The 17,146-nt window shown below is 44.3% G+C and overlaps 1 protein-coding gene across 2 annotated transcripts; it reads right to left on the bottom strand.

Moving 5' to 3' along the window:
* Positions 1 to 1,585: 1,585 nt before the first annotated feature.
* On the bottom strand, positions 1,586 to 15,450 carry si:dkey-156n14.3 (zinc finger protein ZXDC). Of its 2 annotated transcripts, none has more exons than XM_012873372.3 (10): positions 13,353 to 15,443; positions 12,176 to 12,328; positions 11,348 to 11,426; positions 11,093 to 11,223; positions 10,683 to 10,853; positions 8,343 to 9,121; positions 6,721 to 6,805; positions 6,470 to 6,642; positions 3,417 to 3,518; positions 1,586 to 2,319 (listed from the first exon to the last, which is right to left on the bottom strand). In XM_012873372.3, the coding sequence occupies exons 1-10, from the start codon at positions 15,355 to 15,357 to the stop codon at positions 2,233 to 2,235; spliced, it is 3,765 nt and encodes a 1,254-aa protein (XP_012728826.2). In that variant the 5' UTR covers positions 15,358 to 15,443; the 3' UTR covers positions 1,586 to 2,232. The 2 variants fall into 2 exon arrangements, 1 of the variants encoding a protein (XP_012728826.2); XR_004933494.1 differs by lacking the exon at positions 1,586 to 2,319 and having other exon boundaries at positions 6,470 to 6,554; positions 6,634 to 6,642; positions 13,353 to 15,450.
* Positions 15,451 to 17,146: the final 1,696 nt, after the last annotated feature.

Raw genomic sequence — 17,146 nt, 5'->3', positions numbered from 1 at the left:
AAATCATGGTCATTTGCAAGTGAGGATGCATCAGACCATGAAGGTGAAGTGTAATGTTGGCTAAACGGTATGCATGCCCTTTCTTACTATCAACCAATAAATAACTACATTTTTTAAGTGTCACTGGCTGAGAGGAACGCTTTTGGCACGAGCAGGCTTCCTTACACACACTCTTTCCCCTTGAACAAGAATGTGTGCACCTCAACTGGAGTCTGTGTAGGACTTCATTCTCGCCTGTTTGGCAGACACCCTCCGATGAAGAGTGTCTTTATCAGGGTTAGATAGTGGAGGAGGCGGAACATGGAGACGTGGGCATTTTTCTCCTGTGCAACAGTTCAAAAGGCAAGATGCCAGTTGTAGCATGAGAAGTGGCATGGTAAACCATGAGGAAATCTGTAACTGCAGCTTTCCAAGGCTGATTCAGGAGGATAGCAAACTGTGTTGCAGATCTGAGGCTCCATTTGCAGCAGGATGATACACTGCGGTGTGAATGTGCTGCACATTCCTCTCATAAATAAAAGCACTCTTGGGACAGAAACTGAGGCCTATTGTCAGTCACTACTGAGCTGGGATTCCCTAGTCTGCTAAACACTGATGTTAAGAATGCAATTGTTTTTAGTGGTAACAGAAGTTATAAAGGCAATCTCAGGCCATTTACTATGATACTCTATCAGGTTTAGGGCATGACAGACGTGGAAGTTTCAAACAGACCAACAATATCAAGACCTAGTTTTTCCCAGGGTTCTGATTTTACAGGCTGTAGTGATGCAGCAGAGGGAAAGGCAGTCTTGTCTGACAATTAGTACAAATAAGTATGCAGCACTGTCCTCAGGAGAAAGAGCAGACAGCTGGCATAAACTCAGGTTCCATGTTTTCAGCATTGTCAGGAGAGGCAGGCAGTGGTAGGCAGGAGAGGCAGGTGGCAGTGTTGTTCTGAGCACCTGGCAAATAAGCACCATGGGTGAAACACAGCAGCCGTGCAGCCCAGCGTCCGATACACGTACCAGCACGCTCAGACCCTTTTGAAGTTGTTAGAGCTTGGGGGTCCGTGCAGTGTAAATCTCTGCAGCCCCTCACAGATAGGTTGTCCATTTCTCCACAGCCCACACGCATCAGAGAGCTTCTTTCTCAACTGTATAATAATTACGTTCAGCAGGATTCAGAGTTATGGATGCAAATGCCACAGTGTGTTCTGTACTACTTGACTGAACTTGAGAGAGCACAGCACCAAGTCTATAATCAGAAGCATCAGTGGACACAGGAGTAGGAAGGTCAGGATTGAAAAACAAGAGCAGGACTTTGAACTAACGCGGCCATATGGCCTAGCTTACTGACTGCACCGTGAGGACAACGCTTTTCATGCCGACCGCTGACGAGCTTCCGCTTTGGCGAAAGAGTCCTTACTCTTTAAGGGTATTCAGATTGAGCTCTTGTCAGTTCTGGTGGCTTGTACGCTGATCAACAACCCTCGCTACTGCTGAACTGACCAGATCAATAGTCCACATGTTTAATTTGATATTATAATCAGACATAAAAAGTGTTTAATTTTTTTAACTGTAGTCAAATAAAGAAGATCCAAACATTGTTTAGATTGTGCTTTGATTCTTTAATCCTTAAGGGTCTGGCTCAGCCATTCTGTAAACCCAATAATAAATAAAAAACATTCCAACAAGGCATTAAATGTCATCACACTTTACATAAAACACATGAACAGGCATGTTTAACAGACTGTTTGTCATGGAAACAAATTAATACTAAAACAAAGTGAAATTAAGAAAAAATGAAGCAGATAAACTGCAAGTGAAGGCGAGCACAGCGTGAGGCGTCTATAAGGCAACTGGAGTTTAGACGGCGCAGTGTGTACATTAATGGTAATGTGGCACTATGGAAAAGACACTGGCTGCGTTAACCCCAGGATACAGAGGATCAGGGAACCTCTGGTGAGTGACATGACAGTGATCTCAGCTTTTCATTTTGATACAAAGTAGACTTTACAAATACACAGTTCCTTTCGACATAGAAACCTCGTCTTATCTAAAGGTGCAATATCTGTGGAAACATACCTAACCAATCAGGTGAGTACATGGAGCACAAATCCAAAAAAAGCTGTCAAAGTCAGAGGCAGCAGTTTAGTGGTGTGTTTTGGTCTCAATAAACAGGATTGAGTCTCAAGGTGAAGTGAGATCTCATCTTCACAGCAGACCTCCCAGCATGCAGTTTGCTGGGGAGGCGTTATTCCAGGTCCTGGAGGTTGATGGTGCTTCCTGTGAACTGGGAATTATCAGAGCCGTTGTCTTCTTCTGTCATCACCGAGGGTTCCTGAATGGAAACGGTAACAATTCAGTTCTGAGACGTTATCCTAAAATAACAAAAGTGCTGCAGAAACATTCTCTATCTCTGAGGACAATTCTGCTGGTACCACTTGTGAAGATGTGTAAAAAAGCCCAACCAATAAAGTCGTCTTTAATTTTAGCGTTTTCTACAGGATTTGGGCGTAAGCACAGAAGCGGACATGGAAGAAAGTTGATTAAGAGTCTGCTGACCCATTTCTGTGTGGATCTGGTAATATATGATGACATGTTCATGTTTATTATTAATCTCCTTGTACGTGTCCATGTTGCCATGCATCCTTTAGAACGTTCCTGAGTACTGGGGGTGGGGGGTGTCATTATCTGATTTGCATATTTCTTAGTGATTGAATGTGTCTGGAGCTAAAAATTACCTTTATAAAATCAGAGGCACACAAAATTAATGAAGTGAATAAGTGATTGAAGCTGTGTTTCAATCAAATTCAGGGAATCATTTTACTGCAAGTAAATGACTACTTTAAAAGCTATATTTACATGACAGGGCAGCTGTGGTGTGCCTGTGAGACAGCGCTGAGGGAAGTAGGAACTCTCATAGCAAGCCGCTCTCACAGAACGACTAGTGCCATTAAAACAAAGAAGTCGCTAAAAGCCGTCGCTGCTTTTATCCACGTGTTTTTTTCCCTGCCATTCACTATATGCACGCGCGAAAGCAACAACAAAAATCTGCGTGTTAACGTCATATAAACATGCAAGAATATCGAGTTAGGGTTTTTTTTTTGGAATGTTGGCGAGGCGGTAGTGAGGCGCCCGCCTCGCCAAGATAGCGCTGCGGGAAACCGTGAGGGTGATGGTAATCACCAAAGATCAATTGACAAAATGTCAGAGAAAACATGCAAAAAGCTGTTCAGCAATTAAAATAAGGATCTGACATCCATAATGCAAATAAAGATATTTCTACTAATTATTCAGAAGAGGATGAGTCATTCGATGTGCTATTTTCTTTATAAAATTTGATTGAGAAACAGATTGTTCCCCTCAAAAGTGATACTTCTTTAAGATGATTTGATTGTCTGCTAAGAGAGTCGTTTCCTTTCAACCTGAACTCACCTGTAAAATGTTGACGGGTAAGTCGACGGTGAGCTGAGAGTCAGAGCTGTTAGGCTGAGAGCTCAGTTGGAAGGCCAGGTCACCATCACTGGTTGGATCGTCCTATGTCAACACACACACATCATTTCAGACATTTGCAGCATATGGAGCACGATCTGGGACATAACATTTGGACTTATATGGGATAAATTAAATCCCATTAACATGTCTTGCTCCAGTTTAGTTTACTTCATGGAGTGAATTTCCTCTGTATTCCAGACCTGAAATCAATCACTGATGAAACAGAGCGAGTAGCTGCTGGGTGATGGCCAGCCTTATGAATCATGTGGATGTTGGGGAGTAATGGCAGAAACAGAAAGTTTGAAAGAAAAAGAAAGGAAGAATTCTACATATATCTTAAGAATTAAGCTTTAAACTTCATGAAGCACTATTTCTTGGATGTTAAATGATTTTTTTTAACTTAATGGCTAATATCTGTGTCTGTATAGACCAGTTCATTGTCATTGTTTTCATCCAGGTTTTTCGCACATGCGCGCCGGACTGGTAGGCAAAAGACGAACACAATGGCGGACGCAAACAGAGAAACTGACGAGTTCTCCACGTATTTTTCTTCTTTAGATAACGTATCACAAGATCGTTTTAAGAGTAAGTTGATGGTTGATGGTATCAGATTGCCAGATCCACACAGCAAAAGCCTGAAGGGACGGAGCGAGTCTGTGAAATGCTGGCCAAGGGTTTCGTACCGCGACACAGCTGCTTTATAAACACGGCAGGCCAGTACAGACGAGAGAGCACGAAGCCATGAAATCACTGGATGGCTACATTTATTGTATATCGAGACAACCCCATGAGGGATTAAGTGGGTCAGAAAATGGATGGATGGACGTTCATCTGTTTGTGTAACAGCAGAAAGCGGAGTCGGACACAGACCGCGCCTCAGCAGAGAGGAAGACTCGCCCGGTAGGTTAAAAAAAAACATTGTTCACTACGGATTATTTTGGTGTTTTTGTCTTGTTAAAATGGGTGGGGGTGTCGGCGACATTGCAGCGTAAACAGACGTACTAGCGCACGTGAACAGCTCCAGACAGCGGCTGCTGCAGCGCCTCTACTCCGCTTCTCCCGGCTCCGTCTAGCTATCGCCACCTCCACTCCGTCGCTATTTAAGTAGAACAATGACTAGTGCAGAATTAAGTTGTATTTACCAGAGATGAAGTGTAGACTGCAAATTCTATCGTAGTATGATGGCTCCCCCAGTCCGTTCGGATTGTCTGCCTGCGCTCTTTTTATTGAAATTATCCATTTCTTTCTTTCTCCTTCGGTAAACGACAGAAACGTACATCCGACGATTTGGAATGCCTCTCTGTGCAACCGGGAGCACAACAAGTGGTAGGCATTGTTTAGATTCCAAAAATAAACGAACTAAAAGTACGCTCTAATTCACCTGTTTTGTCATGTAGTAGACGAGAACAGTACTGTTTTTGCCTACCAGTGACCTGGATGTAGCGTGACGTCACGCATGAACTGGTCTATAAAGAAGAAAGTGGTACAGTGATGGTATAACAAACGTACAAGTTAACAATCAAAAAATAAAATCCCACTGATCTGCCTTTTCCTGAGAGAAGCCAATCAAAATTTCACTGGCAGTTAGGACTGAGCAGTCCTACACTTCTGACCTTTTAATTCAGATATCTTTATTTCTAAACTTTCCATAGTTATCTTCATGTTTTGACTCAGATCACCATGTCTCATAAGCATAACAATCTATGAAATTGGGGCGTAAGATGGTGCAAGGGGTAGTGCGCACAACCCACATACGGAGCCTTTAGTCATCAACATGGCTGACCCGGGTTCAATTCCAGCCTGCGGTCCTTTGCCACATGTCTTCCCCCCTCTCCTGTCAGTCTACTGTATGCAAAACGAGTGTGTGTGTCAAGGTGAGGCGGGATCTGAGAGTCTGATTACAGCAGGATAATTGACTGTTTTTAAGTCTATTTTCTGCAATAACCTCTATAATACATTAAAATATAGGCCTGTAATAATACATATATATTTTTTTCTTAGTATCAGCTGTAATTCTACGTAGATTCAGCGGGTTTCTTCCTCGAGTTTGATCCACTGTGAGAGGAGAGGACATCCTTTCCTACCTTTCTACTAATACTGCTTTCTTTCTGCTCACTTTGACGCCTCCATTTCAACCAATGTTTCAGCTGTTCTATGCTGGGTTTCTCCACTGAAGCAGGTTGAAATGAAGCTGCTGGGACGTCGTCATCTTCCAAAACCATTGCTATTGTGGTTGTTGCCATTGTAATTTGCCCTCTTCCTGTCCGACCAGCCGGGGAAACCGGCTGCCTCGGGAAAAATGTGACGTTATTTGAGAAATTCCACATTTATAGTTAGCAGGTGTGTTTTATCGATTAACAGTGCTAACCACCATCTGCTCACTAACAAGAGTATGTTAGAGGAATAACCCCCAACAACAAATATCAGGTGAAATGTGTTTCTAAAGAAAAGCCTAGATTCAACAGATCAGGCTTTATCAATGCATTTAGATTTAATTTACTGCTCTAGGAATGCCCATGCATCTTGTACATACGCACTTATGTATCAAAGAAAATCGATTAATCCCAACATCCCTACAGCACCGCAGCCATACTTCTCTTTTAAATAATTATGCAGCTCCTGTGCCAACCTGCCTTCATTTTAAAAACACACTAATTGTGACACTAACTTAGTCTCTTTCTGTCAGTAACAGCTTCCCCACTGGAGAGAGATGTGGTTGGTGCAACCTGGGAGCTCTGAGGCAGGTTGTGTTCACTGCCTGAAAAAAGATGGGATTCTTGAGTTTCTGAATGCCAAGAGGTAAATTGGCCAATTCTGCTCAACAGCTGATCACTCAGTTCACGTCAAGTTGAACACACAGAAAAAAAAAAAAAAAAAAAGCAGGCACAGTGCACACAGCAAGCTGAACAACTGTGCAAGAAATACAGGGAAAATATGCCACGTCAAAATCCCTGCTTTAATTTGTGCTAGGTGCTGTTATAGCCGAGTCTCACCTGCAGCAGCTGAATTTGGACATACTGCGTCCCTGTGACAGGGTCCCGTAGAGTCAGACCCCCACTGGCTGCTACAGCTCCATCACTGTAACGAGCACCAGACGAAGTGAGGGGTACAGTTGCCACAGCAACCTTTGATGCTTTTGTTTTTCGCTGACATAAACCTGAAGTTCCTGGGATGTGGACAGAAAGTGAGAGGTTATCCCTGCTGTAACCTCATCTTGTGTGTGTGGAGTGAAAGGTGTCATTACCAGGTGGGGCTGAAGAACCTCTCTGCTTCTTCTTCTTGGCAAGCTGGATGGCTCTGTAGTCTGTCCGGGCAGAACCTCCACTGTCCTGGTGGCAAAGCAGAACTTTTACAATCAGTCCTCTGTCTCAGTCTGTGATGTCTGGACATACTGAGGCATGTATGAAGAATAACTTTACAGTTTTCAACGTTAATATGTTGCCTAGTACAGGGCTGGAAACTATGGTAAAACCTTCTATCACAATATATTTCTTAATTTCAGTCGATACGATATAATTACAATAGCAATATAAACAAAATTAGAGCCTCAGAAAGACTCAAAAGAATGTTCACAACAGATGCGTGGAGTATGAATTATGTGTTCTCTATTTAAAAATAGCTCATTAAGCAACAGCATGTGTTTAGAATTTTTTTCGATCAATCTGATTTCTATTTTATTGATATGCTTTTTTTCTATATTGTCCAGCCCTAGCCACTGTAAAAAGAAGAATGCCGTTGTTGACACATTGTCTTTACTTGGCATTTGTGACCTGAAGACCTAACATGGATGCTTATGACGATGAATTGGATCATAATTCAGCCTTCCTATTGTGCATGACCGGAGCTTCCTCATTTCCACGGCACTTATTTAGCAGAGGCGGTTTATTTAAAGTGGGGAACATGGCACTCTGCTAGAGATGCACAATATAAGGAAAACATTTAATTAGGATGCTATTGGATAAGGCTGGACCATAATTCAATAATAATATATATCAATCGATAAACATATCAATGATAGAAACAAAAGGATCAATAAAAAGTTCAACAGAATAACAGCTTTCCTTCATTTTGCATTCTAGCCATGTAGATTAACATTACAGTCATTACATCCTCTCAGCCAATCACAAACGCAGACACGGGAATGCTCTGCCCCCTTCAAAGACTTCAGAGAGCATGCGTTCTTTTTCATTTTTTACCAAGACTTGCAGTTTTGTATAAAGTTGGTTGAATAAAAGGATGAATTTGAATTCAGTGTTTGTGTGTTCTTTATCTAAAAATAGGTCGCTAAGCAACAGCATAAAATGGCCAGGACTTCACTTAAAATGTATGTTTTGAATTTGTTGATAATTATCGATCAACATGATTTATATTTTATCGATATGCTTTTTTTTTTCTCTATCGTCCAGCCCTGCTGTTGGATATGTGGAATACAGCCTTACTACTATAAAACCTTTTCACTACTAACCAGCATCTTCCAATAAAGTTAAGCATGCAATGTTTCAGAGCAGGAGTTAAACTCTAATGAGCCAGACATGTATATTCTGGATATGACCGCCAACAAGTCTGAATGCACAACACCTGAAATACTGGACTGGCTTTTGAGTCCACACTGCAAAACTGAACTAAAAATAAGTTACATTTTCCTGAAATTATCGTATTTGCCCTTAAATAAATAAGATTAATGATTTTTGTTGAGGAGGGGTTAATGTTAACCTGACAAGCCAGACGCATGTCGCTCCGCCTAGCTCCACTCATGCGTCTGGCTTGTGTCAGGTTAGGTAAATGTTGCCTTGGGGTGGGTAGGGAACACCAGTGAGCTGGATCGACTGAAAGGACCAGGAACAGTGAAATTGTGTTTTTCCTCACCAGAAAGCTGCTCGGTGACACAGCCAGTTCCAGGTCTTTGTGAGGGCTGAAGCTGCTGGGACTGGGGAAAACAAACTGAGAAGTGAGAACTTTCCCTCTTTCCTGAGGACCCAGGACCTCAACACAGCCCAGCAGATGACCTGCACTTCCCTGGGCTCCCACCTCCACCACTTTGGAGGGGGAGGCCAGGAGCTCGGTGACAGGGGCCACCGCCAAGGCAGCTGAGGACTCCACACCCAGGCCGCTGGAGGGGCCCAGGTGCTGCAGAGCAGGATCCACTGCGGCACCAGCACCCTGCATGGTCAGAGCCGTGAGGGTCCCCAGAGCCTCTGGGGTGACTGTCTGCACATCATCCAGGTTGAGAGTTCCTTGTGGAGGAAGAATGTCCCCCACAGTCCCCTCCAGTCCATGTTGATGCGTCAGCTCAGTATCAGCTGCCATGACAAGTGGATCCAAAGGCTTGGCCAATGTGGTCCCGGTGCTGGTAACCAGCGTGGCGCCCACCGAGGATGGGTCGATGGTAAGAATCCCAGAGCTGACCAGGGACAGGTCCATGGTGAAGGAGCCGCTGGAGCTGCTCCCGGCTACAGGGATTCCCACTTCGATGCCGGCAGTAGGAGCAGCGCCTCCAGGGACAGAAGAGAACAGAGAGCTGAGGTCCAGGTTGGACAGCTGGTCTGCCCCAGCGACACCAGGCCCAGCAACTGAAGCTGGGGTGGAGCTGATCAGTTCACTGCTGGGAGTCAGTGTGGGTGTGGTCTCCATTTGGCTGAGAACATCTGCAGGACAGAGAAAAATGATTCCAATGTCATGAGAAGCACTGGAACCTCTTCTGGTCACCAGAAGTTCAGTTTTCTACTTGATCTGTCCAGACCAGTGATTGGCTGCTCAGAAACTTAAAAAACTTTTTCCACTAATGAATGTCAAATGCACAAGTGTTACTAGGTCAGGCTAGTTTTCTGTCCCTGACAGAAATCACGAGGTTTGCCATTTTCAGCATCAGTAAGGGCTTTAAAACCTAAGACAGGAATCACAGAGATGCAGGGAACTATTTGAAAGGAAGTCGTCTTTTCTGTTTCTACAACATGCCGGGGCACGCCTGGTTCATTCAGAGTGCAGGAGATGGGCGTGTCAGCAGGTAGCTGGACAACTAAATAAACTAGCTATTAATATAGCAGCTTTGGAGCTTTTAACCTGGAGATGGAACATGCTGGTGCTCTTTGGATATCACTACATTTTAAAATAGTTAGTAATAACTACTGGTATTAAATACCAGTAGCAGTGGTATATTAACAGCACTAATACCATACATTACTTTAGTAATCTATACTAAAATATCAAACTCCAATTATTTTGTCTTTGTTTTAAAATAGTAAAAATCCTGTGTTACTTACTGAGGAAGATGCATTGAATTCCATGCATTTGCAACTTCTTCTATGGCCTTACCCAAACCAACCCTAACCTAAACCTAACTGACACCTTAGTCTGAAACCTAACCCAGAAAAAAGGGAGGACTAACGTCCTCACTTTTTTACTACTAAAACGGGCAAATATATTTTTCCGCAAGGAAAATATTTCTACTTTCGGCAGTAAGCAGAAATAAAAATGAAAGCTCAAATACAGTGGTTGGGAGTGTGACATATTAGATGAAGGTTTGGAAAAGGGATGATGAGCTGCCAAAGCAGAAAGATGGTGAGATTTTTAATAAGGGACAATCTACACATCATAGTTCTATGTGCCTGCTCAGACATCTGAGTTTCGTTTTCCTGCTTTACCTGCAGCTTCATGTAGGAACATCAAAAACATGTCTCCTGGTTTTAACAAACAGTCTGATTATTAATATAGTTATTAGCATCTGTTAGCATTAATGTCATGTTCAGTTCCCTTGCTATCAAGTACTCCAAAGATTTGGATTGTTCATCAAAAGCATTGCCAGAGACCGGCAGGCGGTGAAAGTACAGGAGACATATTGTAACCGCCATAGAGCACCAAGTGTTTAACACTTTGAAATTTATATCAACACAACAAAGACTGAACTTCTGAAGAAGTTTTCTCCTCACTATAAGCACCCACCTGTTCTCCAGAAGCTACTACCATGTCAACATTTAGCTGCATGTTTGAGCTCTGTCAGGTTTATCTGCTTATCTTGTCACTTTGTCAAATGTACTGAAATCTGGAACTTTAAATAGTTGCATATTGACTGAAGAACAAGAGATGCAGTTTTTTTTAAAGCGGTAAAGTAACAGAGAACAAGCTCATGCGGCCACAGCAGTGGCCCAGCGGGTCAACTGAAAGCTCCATTGGTTTTTGGGTCTGGAGCAAACCCTGCTGGGTACTAACCAGGACTGAGGTGATGGTGTTTGAGCATGTGGCTCTTTAGGCTGCTGCGGGAGGAGAAGTGCTTGGAGCAATTGGCCACGGGACAGCGGGTCCTCAGGGTGCTGGCGTCCTGTTTATGTTTCTTGGAGTGAATGTATAAGCTGCTGCGTGCTGAGAATTTGGCGTAACAGCCTGAGGACAAGAAGCACATATCATCACTAGGTTACCATCACTAGCCTGACGTAAGGCTGCTGACACTGCATGTCTGTTAAGTAAATATCTACTACTGGACAGAGCTGGACAATCTGCAGTCTGAGCACGGATTGTTTACAACCACTGAGCAACGTTAAAGCTGGTTGGTAAGAAGCACATGTTTTTATTATATAGCTGGTAAACAGAGGTAAAGGAAATACTGTATCTACTGTGCATACCCTCTGCATGGCACTGAAAGGGTTTGGTGCCCAGGTGGGTGATGCTGTGGCCTTTCAGGTGCTCAGCCCTGGTGAAAGACTTCCCACAGCCCTCCTCAGAACAGACAAAGCGACGGTCGTCATCATGTTTCCTGATAAATGACAGAGACCACCATCATTTCATAGATCAGGACGATTTTACTATGGAGCAAAAACATTTAGCCAATGGGACTGCCCCGCTCACCACAGTGAAGCCCGTTTCCATGACGCCCTTACCGTTTATGACGGAGCAACTTTGACATGCTGGTGAAGGACCAGCCGCAGCCCTCTGAGTCGCACACAAAGGGTCTCTCCCCTGGAGACACAAACGTAGCAGTAAACAGGAGAAACCGCCAGCATCACAGAAACACAGTGACTCAATTATTCTAAGCCTTCTTTGTTCTACTCGTGTTTCTTGGATGTGACACACAAACAAGTCAACATAATCCATTTCAAACTTTAACAGGCAGTATACTGATATTAGGGCGTGAAGGATTATGTTTCCACAGTCTGCTGAAGCAGGGGCACATTCTGTGCTGTGCAGCTCTATGCTCTCACTCAGACCCGTCACCATCCTCCTATTGCTCTACCTTCAGCCTCATGAATCATGTTTGTATTGCAGGGATGAATAGTTACTAGTTGAAATGATTACCTTGGTAAGATTTAGTATATTTACTTGCCAATATTAAATCTCTGCAGTGGCAGAATTTTGAAAACTGGTTAATTTAAACTTTATTTACACATCCTCTGTTTCTCTTTGTGACTTTTAATAAGTCAGATGGCCAGATTTATACCTCCCAGTCAGCTCCACAGTATAGATGCTGACTGGATCCACCAGTTTACCGCGCAGGGCTCCGCTTTGGGTTTGGAACGATTCCTTAAACCATTCAATAACTAAATGTTTTTTTCTTTTCACATGAAACTGCACACAAATACACCAAACAGTTACACACAGAACCAAGATTTTATACCTTTATAAAGCTATCAAACATGCATGTGATTGCCATGTGTCCCATGTGAGGGACAGACGGGTGTGTAAAGCAGAGTTAATGCCTGTCGGGTTACCAGTGTGACTCCTCATGTGAATTTTGAGGCGACAGGCCTTATCGTACGTCTTGTCGCAGCCTGGGTAGGTGCAGGTGAATTGGCCCGTCTCTCTGAAGTGAGTGCGATTGTGCGAGAAGAGGGCACTGAAGGTGATGAAGGTCTTCTCACAGCCTGTAGAGGAGAGCAGATATTCAGCTGTGCTCTTTGGCCCAGTGTGCTAGCATGTCTGGTGCTGACTGGAACTTTACAGACACTCTGGATCAGAATTAAAGTCGCCAATCTGAGCCAGGTTCAAGATTAGACACACAAGCTCAAAAATATACATACTCCCCGTGTATGATTATCCAGTTGTCCCCCAGCAAAACTCTAAGAAACCAGAGTTTTGCAGCCAAGAACAATGTTCTGGCATAACTCTGGCTGGATATTTGATAGCATCAGAATCAGTCACCTTATTTTAACTGGTTGGTTTTCTTCATGAACTTCACTCTTCAATACAGTTCAGAAAGCCTTACTACGGCAGTTTTTACGTTCATTTTGGAACATCCTCCCGCTGGGCAACCTATGCTCCGGTTTCATCATTCGACCCAAAGATGACCCTGTCCGGACATTTGTGATCATGTTCAGCAGAACCCAAAGAACCGCCAGAACCCATGCTGATCAGGAACTGGGAGCGACTGTAGCACCACAGCGACATGGGCTGAAAGGTCCACAAAGATTGACCCGATCCAAAACTTTGGACTGAAATTTGCGGCTTGTTCTCGTGAACATTCCAAACGCCGAGGAGGGACGTTGTATGGTCACAAGTGGAAAAGAGTAGTGGTAGCATCATGGCCAGGTTCTGGTTCTCAACCAGTGGAACCTCTACATTATATAAAGCAGCAGAACCGCATCCCAACTGACCCCAGAAGTCAAACAACACAGTTGAGTTCAGTTTCTAACGCAGCACCTTGGTGACACCCACATGAGCAAACCACCTCATACCACAGAGGGTGGATGTACATATTTGAATCTTTATGCATAATGATGGACCTGAGAAAATTAGAGGAAATTCTCAATTCAAACTTGTGGACCTGATTCTTGGTTTTCAGGTGATACTGAAAGCGTATCAAGTCAAAAAAAGACCCAAAACGTCCTAGAGTAAATGTGGCGAATGAATGAGTGGAAACCTGGGACCAGCGGATTTGGCACAACGTACCTGGGAATTCACACTTGTGGGGCCGCTGTGGTGCAAAGTGGACCCTCTGGTGATTGGTGAGGCGCGTGGCGCTGCGGAACTTCTCGTTGCACACCTCGCAGATGAAGGCGTTGTCCTGCTCGTGGACTTTGACGTGAGCCTTTAGGTTGTAGACCGTGGTGAACCTCCGGCCACAGCCTTCAAACTCACACGTGTGAGGCCGCTGCTTATCGTGGGACTGAAGGTGGCGCTTTAGCTTGTAGGAGGTGGCAAACGCCCAGCCGCAACCCTCCACCTCGCAATGATACGGCCGCGGCTCCTCTGTGTGGTTCAGCAGGTGGACCTTTAGTTTCTGACGAGAGTCAAATGTGGAAGAGCAACCGGGTTCTGGGCAGGCAAAGGTGGCCACGGTGTCTTTTTTGGATCTGATCAGCAGCAGGGAGCTTAAATCTTCGTTGTTGCATCCTCCCACTGACCCTTTTGGTGATGGAGCAATAAGATCCGCCTCTGTCACAGCACACAGCACCCCTGCTTCCTGCTTCACAGCAGAACAGGAGTCCAGGGAAGTGCCCAGTTCTGACAAGGAGCAGTCGTCCACCAGAGCCAGCTCAGAGTCACTGACAGACAGGCCGGGTCTGGGCTCTGCCTGCTGACTGGAACTGGCTACTGCCAGGGTACTGATCTTCCCAATGGACTTAGTCCCGCTATCATAATTGAGAAGAACAATGTCCTCGTGGTCTTTCATGCCCAGATGCTCCTTTAAGCTGACCATGTCATCCTCTTTGTGGACATATCCCTCTGGTGGGGCAGCCAGAGTCAGGACCCCATTTTCAATAGTAACAATAATGCTTTGGTTGTTTATAGTAATGGTTCCGGAAAAGGTCTCCCCGGCAGGCGGAGCGGTGGAGGAAGTGATCGGGTGTGAACCGTCCTGTAGCCCCGCTGACACCGCGCTGTAGGCGGATTTCTCCATGGCCTCCACGATCTCCGCCGCCTCCGAAACCAGCGCAGCGCCGTGGTCGGGCCGGCTCTCCCGGTGCAGCCTGTCGTCGCTGTTTTCCGTGCAGATCTGCCCACAAATCTTTTCGCCATATTTGTTAGTCAAAACCACATCTTCGACGGTGTGATGGTCGCCAGCTTGTTTGGCGCTAAACAGGGCGGGGTTGTCGGTGAAGAAGCTGAAAACATGGCCTGCCCTTCTCAGTGTTTGCGGATCAGGACAGCTAAGGCTGTCGGTAGACTCACAGAAGGCGACGCTGCTGCCAGGCTCCATGGAGCCGCAGCTCTCCGCTTCCTCGCCTTCCTCTGTCCCGCTGCTGCTGCCGCTGCTGCCGCTGTCACAGTGACCATCCGCTCGGTTCCTGCTCGCAGTCACCGCTCCGTCCTCCTGGGCGGCGTTAAACACAACATATAACTCGTGTGTGTGGCTGTCAGCCTTCTTCCCCGGGTTCCGGGCTCCCACCGAGGCATCAGCGGCAGTACTGAGGCTGTAACCTGGAGGGTGCTTCACGGCGCCATCCTCGCGCTGCTGCCGTAAAAGCGGAGAAGACGAAGTTAGCTGCCTCTGCGGCGTCGCTTCCGCCTCCCCTTCGAACAGAGGCAGCGCCATTTGCATCGCCTCCCCTGTTTCCTCATACCTCCACTGTGTTCTGTTGAACTCGTGCGAATCCAGAAGGGTGCTGAACACGTTTTCTTTCTCCGCATTCATCAGGTTATGAAGTCCCAGCAGCATTTTGTCTTCGGACACAACGCTACTGGTCGCTGAGGCTTGCCTGGTGACAGGCGAACAAACCACCTCGCTGCCATTTCCCCCCAGCAGGCGATTCTGCGCCGTCTTTGGCCTAGCGTTGTTGTTGCTGTCACTCTGAGGCTCGGCCAGCTCCAGCGGTGTGTCTGCTTCATTTCCTATTGAAATCAACTGCGGCAACGAGGCTACTGATGATCGAAGGGCAGACGACGCGGTTCTCTGGAAGGCGCCATGTTGAGAGTGGATGTTTTGGGCATCAGAAAGCCCCTGGATTTCCATCTTGGTATCCCTGTAGCAGCAGCACCGAAAAGGCCCGCCCTTTGCGAGAGACTGTCCATCCAGCCACAACACGGTTTCTGTCAGGCCGAGTGCCGCGTTCACGGCCTGTATGGAAATACCAGTAATCACAGAAACAGCGCGTCGATTTATTCTTAAATCATACACTGATTATTAGTAGAAAGATCCGTTTTCTGCATAAAAGATCACTGCAGTAATGTGTGTGTTTTTTTTACGGAGCTTCTTATATCCTATAAGCCCGAATTGTATTACCAGATGGAAAATATGGAAATAGATTATAGAGATTTGCACAGACAAATTATTATCCAGGACAATTAATACATAAATGATTATTCTGAAATATTGTTAATGTTAAAGAGGCTGGATTTTTAGCTGTGATGTTAAAACACCACGTAAAGTGGACATTCTGCAAACCAACATGCTAAATTGTGTAGATTCCTACTATCTCCTCTTAGTGGCAGTGTAGTACTAATAAACGGGAGTAGTTGCTCCCCTATAATAAGCATCAAACATAATTTCCTAAGTAAAATGCAACCCAATTAAATTTCTTATGACGTCCTTATAGCATCAACTTTAAAACATGTTTTGAGGACATTGATTAGCAAAGACTCGGGTTTAGATTACACCTTTATTGGGTTTTTAAGCAGCAGCTAAAAAAAAAAACAGCAACAAAAATAACGTGCATAAAAATGTATCAGGAGCAAGATGGAAAGAAGACTGTTCACCCAATATTCTGTGCATTATTTTAACATGTTTGTAGTTTATCCTAATGTATAAAACATAGACAGAAGTCACTGGACTGGAAAGAAGCACTAACCTTCCTCAGTATGTTTAATTCAAACTGTTCACACAGTGTAATACGCTCATCATGCTTCATACAAATACCCAACAGATTAAATGAATGATGCAGTATTGCTCATTACATAAATTCATGCATGTTTTAAACAAGTGTTACTCAAATCTACTCTGCAGTTCATTGATTTCTATTTATTTACAAATTTTGGATTATCCTGCTGGCAGTGTATTCAAGTAAACTGTACAAAAAGCCAAATAAATTATAAAGAATACCGCTGCACAGTGCACAAGTCAAAACACAGGAATGTTGTCTGAAGTCATTTACAGATATGAACAAGCATACACAGTACAATCACTGGTAGCATCAGAGCCATATGAGCATGCAAAATGACAAATTTCCACTCATTTAAAAATAGATTTGCCCCTCGCACATAGGATCATGACAGAAATAAGGCCACATATCCATTTTCTTTCTAATACACTTTGACAGCTGCCAAAATTTTTAGACAAATCCAGATGAACCAATTTATACACAATGGTAGGTGCCAAATGTCAAACATGAAAAGATTGAAGAAAAATGCACAAAATGTTTCTTATTTTATTTATTGCATTGTGAGCCACAAAACAAGGCTCAACCATTCATGGTACAGGAAAACTGTCAGGGTCCAGAGAGCTCAATGCACAGCAGTACTCAGATATACATGACAACAGGCATAAATACAAAAGTTAGTAAAATGAATGCTGGAGGGGTAAAATCAAGGGATGGGGGGGGGGGGGGGGGGTAATGAATGGAAACTTAAAACTGAGCTTAATTTATGATGTTGTTTGCAGCTATCTCAGTGCCTCTAAATAAAGCTTTCTTCATCTATATAGCGCATAAAAGTTATTCAATTTAAAATACCCATAAAGTATGAAATAAATACGTACTTATTTCTTTGCTGAAAGCTGCTGATACTTTAGATGCAAAGGAAGACAA

The sequence above is a fragment of the Fundulus heteroclitus genome, chromosome 20, assembly GCF_011125445.2.
Source record: "Fundulus heteroclitus isolate FHET01 chromosome 20, MU-UCD_Fhet_4.1, whole genome shotgun sequence".
NCBI classification, from domain to species: Eukaryota; Metazoa; Chordata; class Actinopteri; order Cyprinodontiformes; family Fundulidae; genus Fundulus; species Fundulus heteroclitus.
The sequence above is the reverse complement of the archived record's forward strand: the minus strand, read 5'-3'. Positions and strand labels throughout refer to the sequence as shown.

Excerpts from the sequence above, each read along its gene's own strand:
- si:dkey-156n14.3 (XM_012873372.3), bottom strand. The coding sequence starts at position 15,357 with ATGGAAATCCAGGGGCTTTCTGATGCCCAAAACATCCACTCTCAACAT. Across the intron at positions 12,329-13,352 it reads CCACAAGTGTGAATTCCCAG|GCTGTGAGAAGACCTTCATC; the intron begins GTACGTTGTGCC and ends TCTCCTCTACAG. Across the intron at positions 9,122-10,682 it reads ACACCATCACCTCAGTCCTG|ATGTTCTCAGCCAAATGGAG; the intron begins GTTAGTACCCAG and ends TCTGTCCTGCAG.